At 42.0% G+C, this 26963-nt stretch overlaps 1 protein-coding gene across 17 annotated transcripts in view; it reads left to right on the top strand.

The window, feature by feature from the left end:
• magi1b (membrane associated guanylate kinase, WW and PDZ domain containing 1b) overlaps positions 1 to 26963 on the top strand; it is a 535264-nt gene that overhangs the window by 347000 nt on the left and 161301 nt on the right. For 16 of the 17 annotated variants that reach the window (XM_038810577.1, XM_038810576.1, XM_038810581.1 and 13 more), the window contains one exon: positions 24199 to 24318. In XM_038810577.1, coding sequence (XP_038666505.1) covers positions 24199 to 24318 — 120 coding nt within the window. Of the gene's footprint in view, positions 1 to 20205; positions 20255 to 24198; positions 24319 to 26963 lie in introns of those variants that run through there. The other variant, XM_038810582.1, reaches the window with a different exon arrangement.

Here is a 26963-nt window from a genome sequence, read left to right as displayed (position 1 = left end):
GGGGGGGGGGGCTGTCGCCAGAGGCTTTGGATGCTCAGCCCACTTGTGCCCTCCGGTTGTCTGCCCGAGTTAACCACCAGTGACTACGGATCACATTTACTGCCAATGATAATGTTAACAAAAATTAAAATCGCCTCTTGAAGCAGTTACAAAATCTTGTTTACAATATAGCATCGCACCTGAATTAAAAGCGCATTTTGGTGTTCATGTATAAAGGTAAAGCGTGTAAAACTAAATTTCTAATCCATGGCAAACTACTTCCATTTTATATTCAGGGGAAAGGAATTTGTATAACAGGCATTGATGGAAAACAAGTTTGGGGTTTTTAATAGCCAGGCTATGGGCTGTTTTTGGTTCAAACCTCCTTGTTTCTAGCAGGTGGTAACATACCTCCAGGGATTAATGAAAGAGAGGAGCTGAGAGAGCTGGGCCCAATGTGTTTGGTTAATTGCCAGTAACTGATAGGTTAAATTAAAATAAACCAAATATTGATTATAATCATCAAGCCAAGAAATTGAGACTACTTTGAAAGAATTAACATTACCACACGTTTGGTGTTTGCTAGTTTTCTAAATTTTCATTTCAAAAGGGGGAATACAGAGAAACCTGTTTATCAGCATGATGAAAAATATTGAGAATTGAAAAAAACCATTTCACGAGGACCGTATATTCAAAAACTGAATATGTTAATGATTTTGCAAGCTGATTACCAACAATCTTATTTCACACAACTAGAATATTTAAGGTGGTGTGTTGAATAAGCTAATGAGGGAGATGGCTTCTTTGCAGTTAGTAGGAAATTCCTTTCAAATCATGAGTGGGGAACTTTAAGCCATCATCTATTAATAGTGATGGCTTAATGTAACCTAATAGCAGCTGATAGGCTGGCTAGGGATCTATGTCATTGTAGAAGATATTTGTCAATGAGAAACAGGAGGGAAGGAATAGTGCTCGAAGGTTTATGTACAATATACTTAAACTATCTAATGATCAAATGGAGTTCTAATTTACAGGCACAAATTGAGATATTAAATGTGGGTTTCCCAATGAAACCCAAAATCTATTTCTTCAGTGAAAAGCAGATTTAAATTTTACATATAAAAATATATGCTTGCAATTTTAAATTCCTAACATCTGGAACATAATAGCATTTTGTTCAGTGATGCAGGAAGAAGTAAAGAACCCACATCATGTTGAACAGTTACTTTCATGACCTCATTACAGTTTAGGCAGATGAGGAATTATAGTTTGTTCTCTTAAAAGTTTGATGATCTAATCAAACCTTGTACTGTGTTAGAGTTTCATTCCTGTTCTGGAGTACAGAAATTGAGCTGCTATTTAACACTCTCCTTTATATCGTCTGAGTTACTGTCCTTCAAACAGAATGGTCCACCAAGATCTCCAGTCTGCCTGGTAATTCGATGAACATCAAATATTCTACGATGTTTTCAGAAGAAGAGCAAGTATTATAGTTTGCGTTTCTCCATTAGTCACTTCAGAAGCAGCTTCATAGATTTTTGATCTCATTGCTGTTTTATGGGATTCTGCTGTCCCCAAAATTGCTGCTGTGGTTGTTCACTACGTGTGAAAACCTTTAGGATTTTTTGAGAATGAAAAGGAAATATGTAAATCAATCTTGGCATTTGTTGCTAGCATAATGACTTACAGGACAGTCTATGCATTAATCTCTCAGCAATGTTACCTGTACTTGCATCCAGTCTGAAGGGCGACAATAAGGCAGAGTTCCAGATCCAGTTGCATTTACATGGCTTTTATCCCTGTCAGTACAGGAGATTTCCTGCCATTGAAAGATGTGATATTCCATGATGATTGTCATAACTGGACTGGTTCCCTTCCTGTTTGTAGAGATGAGTTATGGAGGCAGCCTTGTGGTCTTCGGGCACAGTGTCCTGGTTCCAAATTAGACAGAAGGGACTGGTGAATTTCCTAACCATTTGAGACTCTTCTTAATTTGATACTGTCAATCTTCAGTTCCTGCGGTTTATTTGCAACTTCAGGTGGCAAGAGAAAATCCCCAACATCAAGGCTTTTTCAAAGTGCTCCATATCTGGTATTGAGAACATGCTCATCTGTGCTCTACTTCACTGGATCGATCATGTGGTTTGCATGGAGGACCCCTGCATACCAAAGGTTGTAGTCTACAGCCAGCTGAGCACAGGAATCCACACCACAGGATGTTCCAAACAGAAATAAAGACCATCAAAGCCAACCACAGAATTTGCAGGCTGGATCCCAATACATGGGAATAAAACAACCTTGGACAGACCCTAATGAAGAAGTCTCAGTCATTAAGCAGTTTTGACATTGGAGGCAAACGGAGTCAAATGCCATCAGGGCAAGCAAGCAAGACGCAAGGCAAATGTCTCCATCCATCCATCCAACACTGGATTCATATGCAGTATTTAAAAAATATATATTAATTCAAGGATGTGGGCTTTTCTGGCTCCCAGCATTTATTGCCCATCCCCAATTGCCCTTGAAAATATAGTGGTGCGTTGCCTCTTGAACAGTGCTTGTTAGGAAGGGAGGTCCAGGATTTTGACCCAACTACAATAAAGAAATGGCAACACAGTTCCAAGTCAGCATGATGAGTGACTTTGAGGTAAATATCCAGGTATTGGGGATCCCATGTATCTGCTGCTCTTGTCTGTCTAGATAGTAGTGGTCGTGTGTTTGGCAGGTGCTGTTTAAGAAGCCTTGCTGAGTTCCTGCAGTGTGTCTTGTAGATGGTACACCCTGTTACCACTGTGTGTTGGTGATGGAGGGAGTGAATGTTTATGGGTGAGGTGCCAATGATGCATTATTGCTAAGCAAGTGCTGCTTGATTTCACTGTTGATAACCCCTTCCATCAATTTGCTAATGATTCAGAGTAGATTGATGGGGCAGTAATTAACTGGGTTGGATTTGTCCTGCTTTTTGTGTACAGGACATGACGTGTACAATTTTCCACATTCCTGGAACACATGTCCTCAGTACTATTGTTGGAATATTGTCAAGGCCCATAGCATTCAAGGTATCTTGAGCCTTCAGCCGTTTCTTGAAATCAAGTGGAGTGAATCAAATTGGCTGAAGACGGGCATCTATGATGGGAATTTCCAGAGAAGGCAGAGATGGATCATACAGTTGGCACTTCTGGATGAAGATTGTAGCAAGTATTTCAGTCTCATCTTTTGCACTGATGTGCTGGGCTCCCCCATTGTTGAAGATTTGTGAAGTCTCCCCCAGTGAATTGTTTAATTGTCCACCATCACTCAGGCTGGATGTGGCAGGGCTGCAGAGTTTATATCTGATCCATTGGCTGTGGAATCGCTCAGCTCTATCGCTCGCTTCTTATGCTGTTTGACACACAAGTTGTCCTGTGTTGTAACTTCACCAGATTGACTCATTTTTGCATATGCCTGGTGTTGCTCCTGGCATTCCCTCCTACATGCTACATTTAACAAATGTTGATCCCCTTGCTTGGTGGTAATGGTAAAGTGGGGATTATGCTGTGCCACGAAGTTACAGTTTATGGTTGGGTACAATTCTGTTGCTGCTGATGGCCCACAGCGCCTCATGGATGTCCAATCTTGAGTTGCTATATCTGTTCAAAATCTAGTGCCACCACCCAACAATGAGGTATCTCAGCAAGGACTGTGTGTTGGTCGCTCCACCTGATACTGTCATGGGCTGATGATTCTGCAGCATGTAGGGTGGTGAAGATGAGGTAAAGTATATTTTTCTCTCTTAGTCGTTCCTTCACTACCTACTGCAGACCCAGACAAGCAGCTCAACTAGCTTGGTCAGCAGTAGTGCTATTGAGCCACTTGAGGTGATGAATGTTAAAGCCCTCCATTCAGAGGACATTACGTGCCCTTTCCACCCTTAATGCTTCCTCCAAGTGGTGGTCAATGTGGAAAAGTACTGATTCATAAGCCAAGGGGGCTCAGTGCCTAGTAATCAGCAAGAGGTGATGCCAGGAGACTTTATGGGGTCCAGAGTCAAAGTTGAGGGTTCCCAGGGCAACTCCCTCCCTACAGTATACCATGGTGCAACCACCTCTGCTGGGTTTATCCCGCTGGTGGAATAGGACATACTCAAAAATGGTTATGTCTTGGACATCTGAATCGGTTGTGCAAATCAAACTTGGTCTAATGCAGTGTTTTTCAAACCTTTTTCCCCGGGACCCATTTTTACTCACCGGCCATCCTTCGCGACTCACGCTGGCCGACCATCACGGTCCACACCTCCCGAACTTCCATTTTCACTTATCTTTAATGTGGCACCTGAGCCTGCTTGGTCCTCACAATCTCACTTGCTTCTACAAAATGGAGGAATCTCTCTTGCTCCCAGAGACCTTCTTCCTGCCAACACTTCTGGAGAGAAGACTCCATCGATTTTCAAAAATAGTCTGCTCCTGGGTCAGGTCGCTGATGTCAGGAGGAGCCGGTCTACATTTCTGGTCTCCCAGGCCTGCACACTGCTGAGGGGGCACATGTATTTGGGACGACTGAAAGCCGTTTGCGGCCAACATTTCTAAAAGTTGGTCGTGACCATTGGGCACTTTTCCTGCGATTGGAACACCGCCACTGATGGCACCCCACGCTCCCGACACGCATTGCGACTCACTCACGGGCTGTGACCCTGAGTTTGAAAGTGACTGGTTGAACGCCACACCTGAGACAACATCAGACTAGAGTGTAAACCATTTTTTCTTCAGCTGAACACTCATCCATTGAATGTGATGGGAGAATCCAACACAGATGATTAAGTGGGCATTTGACTGAGTTGATTAAAGGATTTAATAGGGTAGACATGGAGAAGAGATCTCCTCTGTTGAGGGAGTCCAGACAACAAAGGAATTGCTTTAAAATGAAAGCTAGGTTTGCGTGATTTCACCACATTTACATTCTTCTTCACTCCCCTCCTCCAATGAGAGTTTTGCTGTATATTTACAACAGACTGGGATAGAACATAGTGCAGAAGAGGCCATTTGGCCCATCGAGTCTGCACCGACCCACTTAAGCCCTCGCTTCCACCCTATGCCCGTAACCCAATAACCCCTCCTAACCTTTTTGGTCACTCAGGGCAATTTATCATGGCCAATCCACCTAACCTGAATATCTGGACTGTGAGAGAAAACCGGAGCACCCAGAGGAAATCCACGCAGACACTGAGAGAACGTGCAGACTCCACACAGACAGTGACCCAGCGGGGAATCGAACCTGAGACCCTGACGCTGTGACGGTACAGTGCTATCCACTTGTGCTACCGTGCTGCTACAGCAGTTCTGACCTCAAATATTGTTCAATATTTATTCCACAGAAAATTTCACTTCATCTTTAATTTCCCTTCCCACCTCTAAAAAGAATCCAATTAATGAAAAAAACAAATTTATAAATTTTTTAAAAATAAATTTCGAATACCCTGTTCACTTTTGTTCCAACTAAGGGGCAATTTAGGTGGCCAATTCACCTACCCTGCACATCATTTTGGGTTTGTGGGGGTGAGACCAACACAGGCACGGGGAGAATATGCAAAATCAAGACGAACAGTAACCCAGGGCCGAGATCGAACTTGGGTCATCAGTGCCTTGAGGCAGCAGTGCAAAGGGAAAAAAAGTTGATATCTCAACATTTCACTGTTTTGTCACTCTACATCCAATGTTCCACCTCATTAGGATCTGAACATGAATTGCATCGATTCGGAGCGTAAAACCGCACAGTGTGTTATTTGAATCACGTCTTGCAGGGTGAATTGTCTAAATCACTTGGAGGTTACAATGCTGAAGTGGTGAAATTTTCCTTTTCATATCTATAACATTGAAGAGCTATGTTTTTCTGACTACTTTATTTGCTTCTCGCTATATGATCATGTCTACTATTCCTCTCCCTATGACATGCCTCCCTTGATTCCACTAACCACCCAAACATGCTGGCTATTCCCACAAGACATAGGTTGGTCACGTAGTCTTAAACCATGGCTCATGGGGTGGTGTGGGGCGCAGTGGTTAGCACTGCAACTGCGGCGCTAAGAGCCCGGGTTTGAATCCTGGCCCTGGGTCATTGAGTTTGCACATTCTCCCCATGTCTGCGTGGGTTTCACCCCCACAACCCAAAGATGTGCTGGTTAGGTGGATTGGCCATGCTAAACAGCCCCTTAATTGGAAAAAGAAAAATAATTGGCTACTCTAAATTTTAAAAAAATATATGGCTCATGCCCTGAAGAAATTGCTGCCTGCCCCCTGCTTCTCTCAGAATGCCACATTGCATTCCTCATTCCCTGTGCAGCATGCTGAATTCTTGAATCCATCCACTCTGCAGTTGGTAGCAGCAAGCCACACTACTGCCAGTTTAGCTGCAGCGCAGCCAACCAAAATAAAAGTGGAACGAGCCACAATTGGGCAGTGGGCATTGCCGTTTGCTGTTAGCCAGTGGTCTGTTCACTATCCCTGAATGGGTAGATGATTTTCCAGGTTTGCGAGGAATGTAATGGAGAACATTTACCACAGTGGTTGAAAGTGAGCTTGCAAGGGTAGCAGAGATATTGGGGACTAGTTCCAACTGCATCGGTTTTGGCCGTATTATGCGTGGGGTGAGCATTTTACATGAAATTATCTGCTCTGAATGGAAGTTTTAGTTTTGCCACTTTGTTCATTGTGAAATTCAAATTTGCATTTGACTTCCGTTGTATTTAAATCTGCATTATCTTCGCCGGCAATCCAAACATGACCTCCACTTGTACTGTGCAGTTGGTTATTGCCGTAGCGATCTTGTTTTAGCAGATGTTGAATTTGACCCCAGTTGATCTCTACTGCGTTATGTCAGAAAATGGTGGAGGTGGCTGAAAAATACAGGAAGGGCTGAGATTCTGGGGCAGACTGTAGTGAGGTTGAAAATATATTCGAGGCAGGGAAATGTGCTGTTCGCTGCTCAAAATAGAAGTGCCAAACCTTCATTTTGAATACACCATCCATAACTACAAAATAAATGATCAATAGCATTTCATGACTTTCTATATTGAGGCCAATGTAGCAAAAGACACTTTAGGGCAGGGGTGGGCAAACTTTTCCGTGCAAGGGCCACATTCAGAAATTCACAATTCACAAAGGGCCGCATAGTATATTAAGTAAAATAATTACTTCACCCGGTTATGATTCTGGGCGCCTCATATAGAACATAGAACAGTGCAGCACAGAACAGGCCCTTTGGCCCTCGACGTTGTGCCAATGATCACCCTACTCAAGTCAACGTATCCACCCTATACCAGTAAGTAACCAACAGCCCCCCCCCCCCCCCATTAACCTTAAAAAAAAAAAAAAAAATTTTTTTTTAAAAAAATGTTTTTTTTAAACCAAAATTTTTTTATTTTTTTTTAATGACTTGGTGGGCCGCAGAAATACCTTTGGCGGGCCGCATGCGGCCCGCGGGCCGTAGTTTGCCCACCCCTGCTTTAGGGGCTTTTCACAGTAACTTCATTGAAGCCAACTTGTGACAATAAATGATTATTATTATTATTTGTTGTTTTTGAAGGAACCCTATTAAGTGCACACACCCTCAGCTGATGTGAAGAATAACCAGCCTCTGTGAGAGGAAACTCCTTTTTAAAATCACACAAATTAAAATTCCAAACGTAAAATGGGACTTTTTAGTAGAATTTGTAAACAAGTATCACTGATCCTGAAAGAATCCAAGCCTTATTCACAATCAAGGTTTAGGCTTCAAGATCATCAAAAGTCATTATTCCCAAAATGTAATGGGATTTAATTTTTTTCTGAATCACCAAATCCCCAGTCTGCGACCGCCACATCTGATTTTCCTCAATTTCTAGGACACACAGTTTCTGTCTTTGTCAGCATGGCTTTTCCTGAGGTATTATCAGAGATCTTCGATGGAAAATGAGGCTTAAGGAACTTCAGCTGTGCAGTCTTGAAAGGAGGCAATGGGGAGAGGAAATCCGAGAGAGAGATATATGGCAAACTATGTGTAAAAGCTAAATCTGGAATATTACTTCATATCAAAACATGATATTAAGACGGGGGAGATTGCACCCCTTATAAGTAACAAAATGCATGCTTGACATTTAGCAGGATCAGTGTGGAATGGACTTTCCAGTCGTGGAAGACAGCAGCACAGGGATCTTTTCTAGATTTTTTTCTGCACAGGCGAATTACGTTTCTCACCTGTATCTTTTTTGTAATCTTCTGATAAAGCCACATTTTTTAGGTTTGCTATAATTTAGTTACATTTCTCACTTGACTTCAAAAAAAATAGATAAATCTGACCAAAGCAGCCAAGAACTCGGGTTGGCTGAAATTGGTTGACTCCCTTTCCACACATTCATACGAGTACAGAGTTCAACTTTCTACTTATTCCTTCGTATGTGTGTGTGTAAGCTTTAAGTCGAATTATTTGAATTCTGATTAGATAGCGAACAATTATGATAAACTCATTTGAAAATGGCCAAAAGTGCCTTCAGTACTACTTCTGCTGCTTCTTTGTTACTGCACTGGAAGGACTAATTCAGTGTAGCGGACTGAAGATGCTGCTAAGTACAAACATTTAGACGTGGCTGCATTCACATAGCTAGTTATTTTCCTCTTTCTTTATAGTCTGTGCCTTGGAAAATTGTGGAATAAAATGCCAGCAAGTCACACTTTACCATTATTAAACTGTTTGCAGGTATACAATAGGCAGAATATTAATCACCATATGGACATGTAAAACGATGGCATGTCCCTATTTAAAACCACAAGGGTCTTTTGTTTGCTGAAGTCAGCCCTGCTGTGGCGTGCTGATCTTCCTGTGAGAAGTGTGATGTCTTAATTCCTGAGGTTGCCAGCCACCAGGACCAGTCACTTTGGTTTCCCTTGTCATGCCCTCCTAGGTCGAGCGCTGTTAGATTGTGACAGGAAATCTGCCAAAAAAAAAATCCCAGTGCTGTAATCTCTTGACATTTCTTGTAATCAGTACTTTCATGCTGAGATAAACTTAATTATGAATTGGTTATGAATTGATCATAAGATGTTGGGTGTGATGAGATTGAGCTTGTCCTTCATCACATCGGCTGCCATTTTGTCAAAGTACAAACTAACCCTCAGCTGTCAGCTCGCTATCAATCCACATCATTCATCTCCGGTCAAGTTCCAAACTTGGAAATTGAAGGCCAATTTGACTATATGCCCTTTATTTTTCAAATGGCAACTAATAATTTTGCTTACCTCTGCTTGCCATCTGCCCATATAGTTACATAAATAGATATATGATTCAAATGAGCTGAAAATACAAATTGTTCGTGTCACCACCAGTGCAAGTCCATAACAGTAAGACTATAAAGGGGAAGTGTCCACCTGTTTAAGTGGTGACGCTGTTTTTCCCTTGTCTATAGTGTCAGTGTGATTAGTGAAACCACGATCAGCAAGTGTACGACTCTTGTAAAATACCAATAAAGTGGTGAAACTGATATTGCAGCGTGTTTGTTTTAAGTCACTACACACTGTTCCTTATGGTTTATCTGGCGGGGTTGTTTAACGGGTGGTTAGGATTGTATTATAAGGCTGCAACCTGACTAAAAGATTTGATTGAAATACCTGCAAAATCTTTGACCAATTAACTCTGAATCACAGCCTGCAAAGAATTCCCCATCAACATTTGCGAAATAAAATGGACTATTCCATACCTACAAGGATCTGTTTTTATACAGCACCTTTTATAACATCATACAACATCCCAAGGTGCTTTACAGAGACATTGTAAAACTAAATATGACACTGAGCCACATAAGGAAATATTAGAGCAAATTATCAAAAACTTAGTTCCTTAAAAGAAGAAAATTAGATTGTGATGTGGAGAGGTGTAGGGAGGGGCTTCCAGACCTAAGGGGTTGGGCAGATGAAGATACTGATACCATGGTAAAATCAAGGATGTTCAAGATCAAAATTAGAGAAACAGAGATATCTCTGAGCATTGTAGGGCTGGAGGAGATTACCAAGAAAGGGAGAGGCTAGGTCATGGAGGGTTTAAGAAGGCAAGAGGGAGAACTTTAAAATTGAGGTTTGCTTAACTTTCTCCCGAGCCAGTGCAAATCAACCAGCATGGGTTATGTGTGAATTAGGATAGGACAGTGATAGTTTTGGGTGACTTAAAATTTACATCAGGTATTGGAGGCAATCAGGGGTGCATTTAAAATAGGAAAGTATGAAGTTAATAAAGGCATGTTTGAAGGTTTCAAGAGCAAAGAGCTGAGAAGGGCAGCACGGTAGCACAGTGGTTATCACTGTTGCTTCACAGCTCCAGGGTCGCAGGTTCGATTCCTGGCTTGAGTCACTGGCTGTGTGGAGTCTGCACGTTCTCCCCGTGTCTGCATGGGTTTCCTCCGAGTGCTCTGGTTTCCTCCCTCAGTCCAAAGATGTGCAGGTTAGGTGGATTGTACATGCTAAATAGCCGTTACTGTACAAAAAAAAGAGAAGTGGGGTTACGGGGATAGGGTGGAGGTGTGGGCTTAAGTAGGTACTCTTTCCAAGGGCTGGTGCAGACTCAATGGGCCGAATGGCCTCCTTCTGCACAGTAAATTCTGTGAAAGAGTCAGGGTCAGGTAATGTTACTGAGGTTAAAAACAGGAAGTTTTAATGATTGTGTGGATATAATAATAATCGCTTGTTGTCACAAGTAGGCTTCAATGAAGTTACTGTGAAAAGCCCCGAGTTGCCACATTCCGGCGCCTGTTCGGGGACGCTGCATTGTTCTGTATTACAAGCCAGCGATTTAACTCACTGTGCTAAACCAGCCGTAAGTTTTTCCAGCTTTTTATGTCCTTTATATAGGAAGTGGTAACTTTGGTAGATCTTTCCGTATTTGCTAGATCTTTCCATAATAATTAGAGTAAGCCACCAATACAGAAGCATTGACATAGTTCAGTGATCTGGCCCAGTCAGTGCAAGTTGTGCCTGTAATACCTAGCAACCAGAAACACTTTTTAAAAATCCTTTTCAAGGACAGTTTAATGCATCCTCTGGTGATGGCTTCATTTATTTATTTTGTGGGCTTATTTCCAAAGGACTCTTGAAAAGTAGGTAAGATAAAAATGCATACTTTTTGAGAAGTAGTAATTTAAATTGTACAAACGTTAGGTATCTGTATGATCTACACTATCCTGTGCTTATATAGGCTGGTTGCATCTTGGTTTGTCAATGAATGTGTATGATTTAAAAATATATATAATTAATTTCATTCGTGGTTCAGCATAAAAGCAATTACACCCTTTTATGAGCTATTTTATTTTACAAGTAACCACTATCTTAGACAGTAAGTGTTCTGTGGAAAAGGATCAGAAAGAAAATTAATTACATGGCATTAGTTATTGACTTATTTGCAGAAGGGCAAAATGGAGCAAAGAGCATGTGTAAAATTTCTAAGATGGTGGTCAAATGTTTCAGCTGCGCTTTGGCATACAAACTCCAAATTATAGTCAGCAATATATGGCACTTCTTGTAAAAACGTACAGCCTCCCCCAACACACAAAAACATAGACTGTGAAACATCTGACAAAGAAAGGCAGCAAGGTGTCCAGAAATCCGGAGCTGGCTACCATTGAGGGGACATTGGGGAATGAAGACAAAGCATTTTCAAAAAAGAAAATGGGAGAAAGCTAAAAGCAAGCAAAGGCAAGGTTCTCTCAGGAATTTATTAATATCTGGCTTGACAGCAACAGAGGCCAGGGGCATGTTCCTTGTCTGTCGTCTCAGCCAGATGAGAATGGATGAAATACATTTACAGAAATGGCATAATTGTGAGCTGGCCAGCTGCCATGATTGGCTGTCAAATTAGATTTAGAAACAACAGCATCAAACACATATATATTTAATTCAACAAACCTCTCCAAATTTGCCATGTCACAGGAGGTATTGAATTAATTACCTCCACCACTGATGGTGGGAAGAGGTGATGTTTTTGGCCTGTTTGTTGATCTGTTTGTTTCTAGACTACAGATCTCAAATGCAAATAGACGGATTTTGATTAAACCTATGGCCCAAGGAAGAGCTGATTAGTGTATGGCAAGGATCCAAATTCTTGAATTTATTTTAAAGGATCCATTAACGTTGGGAATTGGGGAGAATTAACCTCCTTTGAAATGTTGAGTGTTGTTTTATTTAGAATATTGTTTGTTTTAGCATGTTGTAGATAGCATCAGCTACTGTGGTACGATTTGTCACTGCTGTCAAAATGTGAGCAGAGTTTTCAGAGCAGGTTGTTAGAAGTAAATTGGCCTGAAGTCTCCTCTATACGATGGAAACTCTTATTTTTTTTAGCTTTGTTACAGACCATCAGCTGGGCTAGGAAAAGCTGCAAGGAAGAGCTGCATAATTGAGATCAAGTTGAGTTGACACGGTGTGGCAGAGATTTACACTCTACTGAGTGCCCTTGACACTTGTTTCTGATATTTCTCAACTTTGAAAGTGAGATCTAAAATGCTGCTGAGCAGAAATGCTAGCATTTGTGCACATGTGACTGTTTGTTTAATTTTTCCAATTACTACTTCAATTGGAACCAGCTATTCAAATCTCATTTCCTTTTTCTTTTACTGCAGTCATGTACAGCTATTGTTGTAGCGCATAATACAGGGCCAAGAACAATTTTGTAGATATCTTGTAAATTTTTTACATGATGCAGATATCTGTATGATGGACCTGAATGCATTTATGTTGTGGGTCAGTGTCATTGTTGCATTTGCAGATGGTTTATGAAAACCACGTGAAATGCCATCTGTCAGGCGTGTGTCCAGTTGTAAGCTTATCATCCTTCTACATGAGGGTAGATGTGCCTTTCTTTTCAGCTCTATTGAATGTCACAATGCAACAATTGGTCAAATGCGAGGCTGCATTTCTGAAGAGTGACCTGCACATTCCAGGGCATCAAGCTTGACTACAGTAGGCACGCGCAGAGAGAAGCCACGCTCAGCTTTAGCCATCCTGCTGTTATGTTCGGCAAGGGTGCTTGGGATTATTTCTTTGTTTGCCGCCAGACACAAAGCAGTCGTGGTTTAAAAACTGGATGCACCGTAATGTGGTGGTTGCTTTGGGAGCTAATCTGCATATGCACTACCTATCCGAGATGTACATCACATACAGGAAAATGTTTAATCCGGTGTGTTTTTGGCCTGTACCTTTTGAAATATTTGTGCCAATTCTCCCCTCCATTATGTTTCAATTGCATCTGTCAAATCTCAGCACACGCTTTTCTCAATGATTTTGAAGCTAACGTCAAGATTAACTCAATCAATGTTATCATTATTCTTATGTTTTCTTTTTCTGTTGCTGCTCAGAAATGTGATAAATACTGAAACAGAAACAAAGCCTGATCTGTCATTATAGCTCCATGCCTATTCAGGGATGCTGCATCTGCATGACTGTGCACCTTTCCCAACAGCCTAATCCTATTTCCATGGCAACAAGTAATTAGTGTCTTAGTTGATTGTCTAACTGCGTTACTTAACACTGTACCTGACCTCCAAACATCTGACATTATGGACAAAAGTCAGATTTAATGGTACAAAACCCCAAATCAAGATTATTTGCTTCTGAAAGGTCTAAATTTTTGTGCACAAAAGGTATCCTTGGTTAAAATGAAGCCATTTAACAAAAACTGCATTAGAGTTGGAATGTAGAGAACTTTATCTCTAAATGGTGGCTTAAACTTTCAACAACATCAGTGCAGAATTGTAGCTTTGTAATTTAAAGAAAAGTGTTCTTTTTTTCCCAGTTAAATTGAATAAAGCCACAGTTTAGTATTGCTGCATTATAGTCTTGGCAATTGATTTGATACAGTAGAAAATGCTGAAGATTATCATTGGGAAGAGTAAATTGTAAGCTTTTTATTTTCAATGTCATTTTAATTCAACTCCAATGCAAGTGAGTTCCTGGGGAATAAAATAGTGAATCTCCAGTCCACCTTCTCAAAGCAAGATTGGAAGATTGAAATTAAGTGGGGTTATCTTTTCTTGCAAACCTTTTATAGCTCAGAGGTGTTTGAGCAAGACTTGACTGCTGACATCAACAACATGTGAGGATTTAAAAGGGCCGGTTCGGGCGGCATGGTGGCGCAATTGTTAGCACTGCTGCCTCATGGTGCCGAGGACCCAGGTCGATCCTGGCTCCGGGTCACTGTCTGTGTGGAGTTGGGCATTCTCCCAGTGTCTGCATGGGTCTCACCCCCACAACCAAAAGATGTGCACAGTAGGTGAATTGGCCACACAAAATTGTCCTTTAATTGGAAAAATAAAGAATTGGGTACTTTAAATAAATGATAAAAGGGAAGGTTCACAGTCATTAGGAGCAGAACTTCAGAGAAGTCCGCAAGGATAGTTACAACGTCATAGAGTCATTTGTAGTAGAGTGTGAAACTGGCAATTTATGTAACCCTTGCATAGAAAACACATTGTCATTGATCAATCCTGTCATAAGCTGGCATGTCATGACATACTTACAGTTCATGTACTTTGCCAGCAGCGGTCCTGCTTTCACAAAGTGAATAAGATGGCTGCCTTGCACTCCAGTAAACCAGATGGTTTCAGTAACTCTGGTTGCAGCATCAACACTGAGGACCTGGCTGAGTCAGACAGGCCATATTGTCTGCCTATAACTCAGACTGGCACAGTAGATGAGCAAAATTATTTTTGTACTCATTGGCTTAGGCCCTCCAGCATTGAAATAGGGGAAACTTTAAAAGGGTTGCCCATGCAGTATGTTTTTTGTTGTTCTGGTTGCTGTCGACACGACTGTCCAATATAAGTCATATGGTCTCTCTAAAACCAGGGCTCCACTATGCAGAAAAATCTATTGCATTAGTTCTGAGGTATATAGTGCTCAATTCAATTTTGAGAACTGTGTTGCTTACTTAACTTTGAACCTTGGAAGTAAATGCTGTTATAGTTTTGAATTTTGTTTGGAAATAAAGGTAGTTTTAAGGGATTTATATTTGTATGGGTAAACATTAGAAATAAGGTATAGCTTTAAGTGGGTTTAATTTAATATTTCTGTGTCTGGAGAGGTAAACGTACAGTTAGATTCCTACTGAACCAACGTGTTTGTATGGGTGGGGGATGGTTAAGTTCCAACTGTGTTTCTATTGTGCTGAGAGAGGGCTACGGCTTGAAGAATAAATAAAAGGCATGTGGATATTGCTTAGTAACTGGGGAATTGTAAGGTAGAGAAACTTAAGTTTTAGTTTAACTAGTTTTTTTTTATTTTGTTAAATAAATGTAGAGTTCCCAATTCATTTTTCCAATTAAGGGGCAATTTAGCGTGGCCAATCCACCTACCCTGCACATCTTTGGATTGTGGGGGCAAAACCCACGCAAACACGGAGAGAATTTGCAAACTCCACACGGACAGTGACCCAGAGCCAGGATCGAACCTCGGACTTCAGCGCCATGAGGCTGCAGTGCTACCCACTGCGCAACCATGCTGCCCCCCATTTAACTAGCTTGTTGGCAGTTGGAGACGGGACATCTCTCAACCCTTCCAGAAAAGAGGCTGGACAGCATGGGAGCTGGAAAAAGGCAGTGCAAAGTTATAGTCCAGATAACCAGGGAATTGGGACAGAAAGAATGTTTAAGACAACTGGAGTTGAACAGAGACCAAGGTATTTTTCAGACGAATTCAAGGAAAATTAAACAAAGTGTTTTCAGTTAAAGTGCGAATTATAGTAACCAGGTTTAAAGTGAGACAACAGCCTTCAAAGGTAAATCAAACATGATGCTGTTTAATTACAGTCTGGGAATCAACAGTGAAAGCAATTGTGAGTAGTTTGCATAGCAGTCAAAATAAATAAATCTTAAACGGTTTGGTGTAAAATTGGACTGGATTCACTATTTAAAGCGGAGCAGAAGCTTTGTTTAAAAACGTAATTTGGAAAACCTGGACTGGAGTTCGAAATGCAAATCCAGTGAAAACATTTTAAAGCGTGTTATTGGAGTGGAGTTTGAAAACTCTCAAATGACAAGCATCTGGGGAGATTCTGAGGAGAAATCCACAGACACTTGGGTTCAGAGTGGATTGTGCATTTGACCACAGTCATCTTGTGTGCTTAAAGGGGACTGTGTGTTAATAAGACCATTGCAGCTTAAGACATACTTTATAATCTGTGTCAATCCTAAAACATGTTTGTAATTGTTAAACTGAAGTGGGAGTAAAGGAGTTTTGTATTAAAACCCAATTTTTTCATGTTTAATGAATTTTGTTTTGTTTTGTTAAAACTAATTAGCAGTGCTTTGACTCTCTTCCTCCATGGTGTATGCAATAAATAAAAGTTACGGTCCTTTGAGCCAGGATTCCATTTTGGGATCTTTCCGTAGTCATGGATATGCCTAATACCAGCTGTAAAAGAAAATTTAGCAAGGCATAATAGGAATGTGATCTGTTCAGCAACAAGCGGTTATCTGCCTAGTGATAGCAGTAGCCAGCATTCAAAAGGTGTGATGAGATGCACTTTCTCACTACAAGATTAGCAGGCATCTCAACAGAATCAGGTGTAAATAGCTTTATTCGTAGAAACAACTTAACCTGGCGATTGAGAGATCAATGGAGGTGTGTACACCCTAATTTCCAGAGTTAAGGGACGGGATTCTCCCGCAACTGGTTGGCTGGCCCGATGCCGGCACCAAGAGTGGCGCGAACCACTCCGGCGTCGGGCCTACCGGAAGGTGTGGAATCCTCCACACTCCTGGGGGCTAGACCGGCGCCAGAGGGGTTAGCGCCGTGCCAACCAGCGGCGAATGGCTGGCGCGAGTTGGCGCATGCGCAGAACCGCTGCCGCCGTTCCGCGCATGCGCAGACTGGCCAACGTGATTCCTGCGCATGCGGGGGGGGTTACTTCTCCGCGCCAGCCATAGCGGAGCCCGACAGAGCCCAGCTTGGAAGGAAATAGTGCCCCCACGGTACAGGCCCGCCCGCAGATTGGTGGGCTCCGATTGCGGGCCACCCCCACCCCCCGAGGACTCAGCGAGCCGGCCTACAAGCCATGTCCCACCGTGATGGACCATGTCCATTTCAAGCTGGTGGGACTGGCCATGAAACAACGGCCGTTTGGCCTATTGGGGCCCGGAGAATTGCCCGGGGGGGCGCTGCCAATCGCCCCCGACCAGCGCGGTGCAAACCCCACCCGAAAACCGGCGCAGGAGAATACGGCAGCTGGCGGCAGGGCGGGATTCGTGCTGTCCCCTGGGGATTCTGTGACCCGGCGGATGGTTGGAGAATCTCGCCCAAGGACTTTTGAGAGGCAGACAACCAAATACACAGATTGAAGAAGCACAGGGAAAATTGCCAGCACATTCAGAAGCAGGCAGGCGAATTTACATTCCAACGGCCTGAGAGGCAAGTTTTACATCTAAGCCTTAGAGTCAAGGTCGAGCAGAAACCTTTGCAAAGACAGTTTAAATATCTTTGCTAGACCAGGGAAAGATGTTTCCCAGACTTGTTTAGCAACCTTTATTGAATGGTAACTATAAACTGGATTTGACGTAGATTTATTTAATTTGGATTGTCTTTGGGGAAAGTCTAACGGTGCTCAAGGATCATTGATATCTTTTGGAACAAGGGATTTGGTCGACATAAACTGTGGGTGTGTTTAGTGATTCATATACTTGATTGTCCTAGAATATTGTAGTCCTGTTTGTAGGTATCTTTCAAAAAATTAATAAATAGTCTTCAATAATTATTAAAACGATAACTAGGCTGGTTATTCTCGCTGGGTTTTCACATGACTCCTCACACCATTCCAAAAACAAAACTGTGCACCCCACGACCCGGTGGTTCAAGTTGGTATACCCTCATAGTGTGTTCGTGACACAGTCCAATTAGAACATCAACTGGGATTGTAACAATTTTGGTGTTGTTACCCTTATCCCCTAATAAATCTCTGCAAATTACACTGTTCAGTCATGAGACAATCCAGCTTTCCCGCCCTGCCTCCTTTTATTTTGATTCGCAGCACTCCCATGGAAAATTAATTTTACTTGATTTTAAAAATTCAAACAGTTTTTCAAGCATAGATATTTATTAGCAGACATCTAGCATGTTTTGGAGTAAATTGTGTACGCAAAAAAGCACAGATCCATGACTTTTGGAAATAATATTGTTTGCACAGCTTTGTACAATTTCACAACTTTATGTATAAAATATTTGTTTAATTGCTAAGTGTGGATTTTCCAAAAATCAGAATATCAGACTTAATTTTATATTTGTTCTGTTTATATTGACCGTACCTTCATATAATGCAATCAGCTAGGGCCAAGCATTTTAGCTTGTATCTATTAAAGTCTATATTAGATTGAATATTTTTATACAAAGTCTATATTAAATTGAATATCTCAAATCCAGCACAGTGCCTGGCACACGCAAGCCTTCTATTGGAGATTGCTTTATAATTGAAGAGTCTTCTTGTGCAGGCTTCCAGTAGAAATAAGCAGTTTGATCCTATTGCCCTCTGATTGGAAATCTGCAGTTTCTTAAGTGTAGTTTGTGTAGACAGCAATACGTATTATTGTGCAATTTCAGAAGACTTGTCATCTCGGGGCTGGTTTTGCTCACTGGGCTAAATCGCTGGCTTTTAAAGCAGACCAAGCAGGCCAGCAGCACGGTTCGATTCCCGTACCAGCCTCCCCGGACAGGCACCGGAATGTGGCGACTAGGGGCTTTTCACAGTAACTTCATTGAAGCCTATTTGTGACAATAAGCGATTTTCATTTTGTGCTTTACTTTTTCAAGACTAAAGTCTGGACATCCTAGTATGTTTCGGATTATGGTTGAGATATTATTTATATGGGCCAAATTAAGGAACAGAGATTATGTTAAGAAATAGAAATATCCTGAGTATATAGTTTATTCTTTCATGCGATGTGGGTGTCGCTAGCAAGGCCACAATTTGTTGGCCATCCCTAATTGTATTTGAGAAAGTGGTGCTGAGCCCCTGCCTGGAATCACTGAAGCCCATGTGGTGTAGGTGCACCCACAGTGATGTTAGGAAGGGAGACAGTGATATCATTCCACATCAGGTTGGTGAGTGGCTTGCAGGGGACATTCCCATGCATCTACTACCTTTGTCTTCTTGGAGTTAGAGGTCATGGATTTGGAATGAGCTGTCATAAAAGCTTGGAAAGATACTGTAGTACATCAGTAGATGACAATCATGGCTACCACTTTGTGGTAAGTGAATGTTTAAGGTGGTGGATAGGATGCTGATCAAGCAGACTGCTTTGTCAGTGATGATGAAATGAAAATCGTTTATTGTCACAAGTAGGCTTCAAATGAAGTTACTGTGAAAAGCCCCTAGTCGCCACATTCCAGCGCCTGTTCGGTGAGTTTACATTTGTGGGTATTGGACCACATTCATCTATGGAACAGATATAAATGATCTGGAGGAAAATGTGGATGGTCTGATTAGTAAGTTTGCAGATGACACAAAGATTAGCAGAGTTGCTGATAGTGCCGAAGATTGTCAGAGGATACAACAGGATATAGATAGGACTGGAGACTTAGGCACAGAAATGGCAGATAGAGTTTGATCCGGACAATGTGGGTTGATGTATTTTGGAGGATCAAATCTAGGTACGAATTATACTGTAAATGGCAGAACCTTTAGGAACATTAACATACAGAGGGATCCGGGTGTGCAGGTCCACAGTTCCCTAAAACTGGTAACACCGGTGGCCAAGGTGATTAAGAAAGCATATGGCATGCTTGCCTTCATCAGCCAGAGCATTGAGTACTGGAGTTGGGAAATCATGTTGCAGCTATATAAAACCTTGGTTAGGTCGCATTTGGAAGCTTTGGAGAGAGTGCAAAGAAGGTTCACAGGATGTTGCGTGGTCTCAAAAGTGTTGGCTATGACGAGAGGTTGAATAAACTAGGATTGTTTTCATTGGAAGGGTGACCTGATAGAGGTCTACAAAATTATGAGAGGCAGAGACAGGGTGGATAGTCAGAGACTCTTTGCAAGGGTGGAAGTGTCAATTATAAGGGGGCACAGGTTCAAGGTGAGAGGAGGAATGTTTAAGAGGGATGTGCTTTTCTTTGTTCTTTGGAAGTGGAGAGTATTCCATCACATTCGTGACTTGTGCCTTGTAGATGCTGGACAGGCTTTGAGGAGGGAAGGGATGAGTTACTCGCTGCAGAATTCCCAGACTCTGAACCTGCTGTTCCAGTTAAATTCCTGGCCAATGGTATCATGCGGGATGGTGATAGTGGAGCATTCAGCGATGGTAATGTCAAGCGCAGATGTTTAGATTCTCTCTTCTTGGAGATGTTCACTGTCTGGCTCTTATGTGATGCGAATATTACTTTCCACTCTCGGCCCAAGCCGAAATATTGTCCTGGTCTTGCTGCGTATGAACTCAGACCACTTCAGTATGACAGACTAGCAAGCAGTAGCTTTAAGATAGAGTGTGGGGATTGGTAAGGCATATCAAAATGATATCCAAGAATGACTGGGAAATATTGGATGATTTTTTTTATCTATCCAATGATTTAAAAAAATATTCTTTGTCAGACCATAAGAAATAGGCCTTTCAGCCCATCAAGCCTGCTCCACCATTTGAACATAGAAAACACAGCACCAAAGAGGCCCTTCGGCCTACGATGTTGTGCCGAACTTTTGTCCTAGATTAAGAACAAATCAATCTGCACCCCAGCATTCTACTGTAATCCATGCACCTATCCAATAGCCGCTTGAAGGTCCCTAATGTTTCCGACTCAACTACTTCCACAGGCAGTGCATTCCATGCCCTCACTACGCTCTGGGTAAAGAACCTACCTCTGATATTCCCCCTATATCTTCCACCATTCACTTAAATTTATGTCCCCTTGTAATGGTTTGTTCCACCTGAGGAAAAAGTCTGACTGTCTATTCTATCTATTCCCCTGATCATCTTATAAACCTCTATCAAGTCACCCCGCAGCCTTCTCTGGTCTAATGAGAAAAGGCCTAGCACCCTCAACCTTTCCTCGTAAGACCTACTCTCCATTCCAGGTAACATCCTGGTAAATCTCCTTTGCTCCTTTTCAAAAGCTTCCACATCCTTCCTAAAATGAGGTGAACAGAACTGCACACAATACTCCAAATGTGGCCTTACCAAGGTTTTGTACAGCTGCATCATCACCTCACGGCTCTTAAATTCAATCCCTCTGCTAATGAATGCTAGCACACCATAGGCCTTCTGCACATCTCTATCCACTTGAGTGGCAACTTTCAAAGATCTATGAACATAGACCCCAAGATCTCTCTGCTCCTCCACATTGTCAAGAACCCTACCGTTAACCCTGTATTCCACATTCATATTTGTCCTTCCAAAATGGACAACCTCACACTTTTCAGGGTTACAGTCTATCTGCCACTTCTCAGCCCAGCTCTGCATCCTATTGATGTCTCTTTGCAGCCGGCAGCAGCCCTCCTCACTATCCACAACTCCACCAATCTTCGTATCGTCTGCAAATTTACTGACCCACCCTTCAACTTCTTCATCCAAGTCATTAATGAAAATCGCAAACAGCAGAGGAACCAGAACTGATCCCTGTGGTACGCCACTGGTAACTGGGCTCCAAGCTGGGCTCTCTGACTTCTATCCTATTCCTCTATTCCTAGCCTCGCTATCACGTGGCACCGGCAACAAACCAGATATGACAACTTTGTCTGTCCTGGCTTTTAACTTCCAGCCTAACTCCCTAAACTCGTTTATTACATCCACATCCCTTTTCCTACCTACGTCGTTGGTACCAATGTGCATCATGACGGCTGGCTGCTCACCCTCCCCCTGCTCACCCTCCCCCTTAAGGGTTCTGAAGGCACGATCCGAAATATCATGGACCCTGGCACCCGGGAGGCAACAAACCATCCGAGAGTCTCGCCCATGCCCACAGAACTGCCTGTCTGTACCTCTAACTATTGAGTCCCCTATAACTAGAGCTCTCCTAATTACCCCCCTTCCCTTCTGAGCCCCAGAGCCGGACCTCGTGCCAGAGACCCGGTCACTGCAGCCTACCCCTGCTAGGTAATCCCCTGCAACAGTATCCAAAGCGACACACTTATTGTTGAGAGGAACAACCACAGGGGATCCCTGCACTGACTGCTTCCTCCTCTTCCCACCTCTAACTGTTACCCAGCTACTTTTGTTCTCGGGTGTAACAATCTTCCCTGTACTTCTATCTATCACCCCCTCAGCTTCCCGAAAGATCCTCAGTTCATCCAGCTCCAGTTTCAGTTCCCTTACACGGTGTGTGAGGAGCTGGAGATGGCTGCACTTCCCGCAGGTGAAGTCAGCAAGGACATCGGTGGTCTCCCTTACCTCGAACATTCTGCAGGAGGAAAATTCCACTGCCCTTGCTGCCATCACCTCTACTTAGTTTCCCAGCGAAAAAAAAAGTAGATAGCTTACCTGCTCACAGCATTGAGTCTTTTTTTTAGGTTAGAGGAGGAGGGAGAGTGGGAGACACTACACGTGTAGTGTCTCGGGTTGCCTCACCGTTCAAATGTATTGGGTAATACAACCTTCCCAATTCTCCCCACGGCCGACTTCCGGTTTCCTGCTCCGAAAAAGTAAATTTAAAAACCAAAAACGCAGCTTACCTTCCAGCTCTCCCCTCCAAAAATCGCTCCCCGCTCCGCTGGAAGAATGAGGCCCTTGGTCGTATAAGCTCAAGATAATCAGGCAAAGTAAACATGAGTTTGTGAAGGGGAAATCATGATTAATCAACTTATTGGGAGCTCTTTGAGGAAGTAACCTGTGCTATGGATAAAAACAAACCAGTGGATGTATTGCACTTAGACTTCCAGTAGGATAATGGCTGATCGGGCATTCAAGTCCATTTTTATGACTTTTCCCCATAAGCCTTGATTCCCTTACTGATCAAGAATCTATCTCAGCTCTAAATATGCACAAGGACTCTGTCCTACAGCTCTCTGTAACAAGGAGATCCCAAGACTCTCAATTCTCTCAGTGAAATGGTGGGCGGCATGGTGGCACAGTGGTTAGCACTGCTGCCTCACAACGTCAGGGACCCGGTTTGATTCCTGTCTGTGTGGAGTTTGCATGTTCTTCCCATGTCTGTGTGGGTTTCCTCCGGGTGCTCCTGTTTCCTCCCATAGTCCAAAGATGTGCAAGTTAAGTGGATTAGCCATGCTAAATTGCCCCTAAGTGCGGTTACGGGGATAGGGTGGGGGTCTGGGCCTAGGTAGGGTGCTCTCTTTGCGGGTTGGTGCAGACTCGATCGGCCAAATAGCCTCTTTCTGCATTGTAGAGATTCTAATCCAAGAAATTCCTCCTAATTTCAGTCTTAAATTGACACCCCTTTATTCTGAGACTTTCTCCTCTGGTGCTGGACTATCCCATGAGGAGAAACATCCTGTCAGTATTTACTCTGTATGTTTCAATGAGATCACCTCCCACTCTTCTAAATTCCAATGACTAGAGTCCAAATCTGTTTAACATTTGCACATAAGACAATACCTCCATACCAGAGATCATCCTAATGAACCTTCTCTGAATCACCTCCAATGAATTAATGTCTTTCTATAAGTAAGGGGACCAAAACTGCTCACAGTATTCCGGATGTGGTCTCACCAGTCTCTTGTACAGTTGCAGCAAGACTTCCCTACTCTTGTACTCCAAGCGCCTTGTAGTTAAAATGGAGAATCCAGAAGTTCCTGGATTAGTTTGGGTCTGGTTTATTCGGGAAAGAAGCATTTTTTGATTTAGTTCAGGGAATTGAAGTAAGACAGATGACCTGAGAATCAGAAAACAATTAGGAAACAATTACCACATTTTAAATACACTTTGCATGCAAAAAGCAAAACATACAAAATAATTCCACGGGTGCTGGACTAGAAAGATAGGAAGCATGGTAAGATAAGAAAGAATCCACTTTAACTGGTCATAAAAGGTAAAAAAATCAGAAGGACCAGGAGTACTGAATCTTCAAATAAAAGACGGATCGAGTAATTTTCCTCATCCAGATGGGATATCAGTTCCTCAAATATATCAAGGAAGTTGGTCAGACACTTGCATGGCTAATCTACTAATCAGTTGCTGGGCAAAGGCGAGGCGTATATAAATCTAGCAAAAGAACAAAGCATGCCGGAAAATACTCTCCTTGAGGTAAATGTAAAAATTCCTTGTCGAAGATCAGCATCTTGTATTTTCTTCCCTTCAAGGCACAACTCGACCACCTCGAGAAGGAGAAGTTCCTGGTGTTGACTACAACTTTCTCACAGTGAAGGAGTTCCTTAACCTTGAAGAGAGTGGCACTCTTCTAGAAGTTGGAACATATGAAGGTAAGCCTTTTATACTTCTACACACCACAGACAACTATTATCTAACTGAATGAGCTTTTTTTTATCTTATACCATTTCTCGCGTAACCTTTATTAATGTGGCTGATTGCCATATTCTCTCATCTTCAACTTCCCTTAAACCTTACTCTGGCATTTTATGTAAATGTGAAGTTTAAAAAATTATTATTCTTAAGGACTGTGTCTGTAATGTTCGGCAAAATGAAGGGGTCATGTGACTGTTCTGAAGACTGCCTGACAACACGCCTGGGGCTGTGCTTGTTAAAGATTAAAGGGAGGCCAGGGTTGTTTTTATGGAAAGAAGGCATAAAGTGTTCACATTTGGAGATGACACCAGCAGGATTTGTGTTTCCAGAGGTTAGACTGCTAACCACCGAAGTCCCAGGAAGGCATTGAGAATGCCCAGTTTTAAAAGTTATGCTTCAAACTGTTTATTTACTTCCAAGAAAAAGGCAGTTCGGGTCTCAGATTGTGGTTTCTACATTGATATAAGGTCCACATGATTCACATTGCCATGGAGGTTTTGAGACGGGAAGGATTTCTGAGATTTCCCTGAAACACTGACAAAACAATCTGTCAGGATCCAAGGATGGGTGGGGGCAGAATAGGAAGAGAGAGAGAGAGAACAGCTGGAGGCCACAGGTTTGGTGGGAGTTCATGAACAGATCAAAGACACCAAAGTTGTGAGGATTTGAAACAAGGCTGTAAGATTCGCCTAACATGTGCTGGAGGGTGAATCACCAGGAAAAAACATCAACACAGAAGGCAGCGGTCTGGAGTTAAAAGTTACCAGGCTAGGAAAGGAAGAGAATGGAAATGAACCCTTGGGAGCTTAGAATCTTTGGACTGTTTACAAGAGAATTGAATGATTATTTAAGGTACAATGGAGAGTACAGTATACCAATAAAGTGAGTTTTTTTGGGGGATTTTGGTCGAAGTAAGAGGGAAAAATTCTGTTCTGTAGTTGAAAATAAAATTGTGTTTTTGGTAAATAATGCTTTTAGTCTGTTACAGTAAAAGTCTTCAAACATCTTGTCATCCTTTAAGTCATCCAGTAAAAGTTCAAAATTCATTTTAAAAAAAAGTTAGTTTTCATCAATATTTGGAATATTCTGAGCAATTGCTCCTATTTCTATTGATTTTCCAATGTTATTTCTGACGGTTTTGAATCAGTAATTGTGACAGGCTAATACTTCAGCATATGAGCAACGTTTTCATAATATTACTGCTGTATCAAAAGCAGATGTTTATATTTTGGTGTCAGATATTTAGCAAAACATCAAATATGAAAATATGCAAATAATTAATTTCCAATCGAGTGGTAATTTTATAAAATGAATTTATACGTAGAGTGAAATGTTAATTTGAATGCCGCATTGTACACTTGTACTGTGTAAAGCACAATGATTCTGATCCTGTGCCAGCACAGTAAATAACGTGCAGCAGCCCTTTGCTAATTAGATGTTTACTCCATGCTGCAAATGTTCATGGGCTGGTCCATTCCATTCTCACTGCACTGTACATCACCAGGGATGCAATTAGTATTGTTCAGAGGTTTACATGGACATTAAATAAAGAATTACCTCCATGGTCAGTTTTCCATCTATTTCCCCATTATACCCAACTAATAGGGAAACCTAAGCACAAATGCGTATCAGATACTATATTTGATTCAGGCTTGGCAGGTTCAGATTGGGGTTTCTAACAAATCATGAATAACTGAATTGAAAATGAAGCTGAAACATCCACCCCCATCTGCCTGGCTCCCCATAGCCCTGCTTCACTGAGAGTTAAATTAGTGGGACATGTTAATTAATGGTGGTATTCAATCTCTAAACATACATTTTTTAATGCAACTCTATAATCTGTTGGTTAAAAGTTTTTTCTAAAAAAAAACACATTGTGAGGAATGCCAAGATATCTTGCCAGTGAAACTTGTTAATAACTTGTTAAAGCCCCTCGAGTCTGCACCACCATACCATGAGATCACAGTTGATCTTTTGCTTCAACTTCACTTTCCCGTCTGCTCCGCTTGTCTCTTGATATCTTGAGAGAGCATGAATCTATCTATCTGAGCCTTGAATATTGTTACAATAACCTGGGCTAGTGCACACTCAATTGTAGCCCCACTTGACCCAGAGTTGCAACACAGTTGAAATTAAATTTTATATTGATACCTGTTTCTTTGGTTGAGTTAAATTAGATTGGATTTGTTTACTGTCAAGTGTACTGAGGTACAGTGAAAAATATTGTTCTGTGTACAGTTCAGACAGATAATTCCGTGCATGAAAAGAAAATACATAGGTGAAACATAAAATACACAATGTAAGTCCATAGACACAGGCATAGGTTGAAGCATACAGGAATGTAGTACTACTCGGAAGAGAAAATGTGTGAAGAGATCAATCCATAAGAGGGTAATTTCGGAGTCTGGAAGAAGCTGTTTTTGAATCAGTTAGTGCGTGTTCTCAGACTTTTGTATCTCCTGCCCGATGAACGAAGTTGGAAGAGTGAATAAGCTGAGTGGGAGGGGTCTTTGATTAGGCTGCCCGCTTTCACAAGGCAGCAGGAGGTGTAGAAAGAGTCAGTGGATGGGAGGCGTATTTGTGTGATGGATTGGGTGTTGTT

The sequence above is a fragment of the Scyliorhinus canicula genome, chromosome 11 (assembly GCF_902713615.1).
Source record: "Scyliorhinus canicula chromosome 11, sScyCan1.1, whole genome shotgun sequence".
Classification (NCBI taxonomy): Eukaryota; Metazoa; Chordata; class Chondrichthyes; order Carcharhiniformes; family Scyliorhinidae; genus Scyliorhinus; species Scyliorhinus canicula.
The sequence above is the reverse complement of the archived record's forward strand: the minus strand, read 5'-3'. Positions and strand labels throughout refer to the sequence as shown.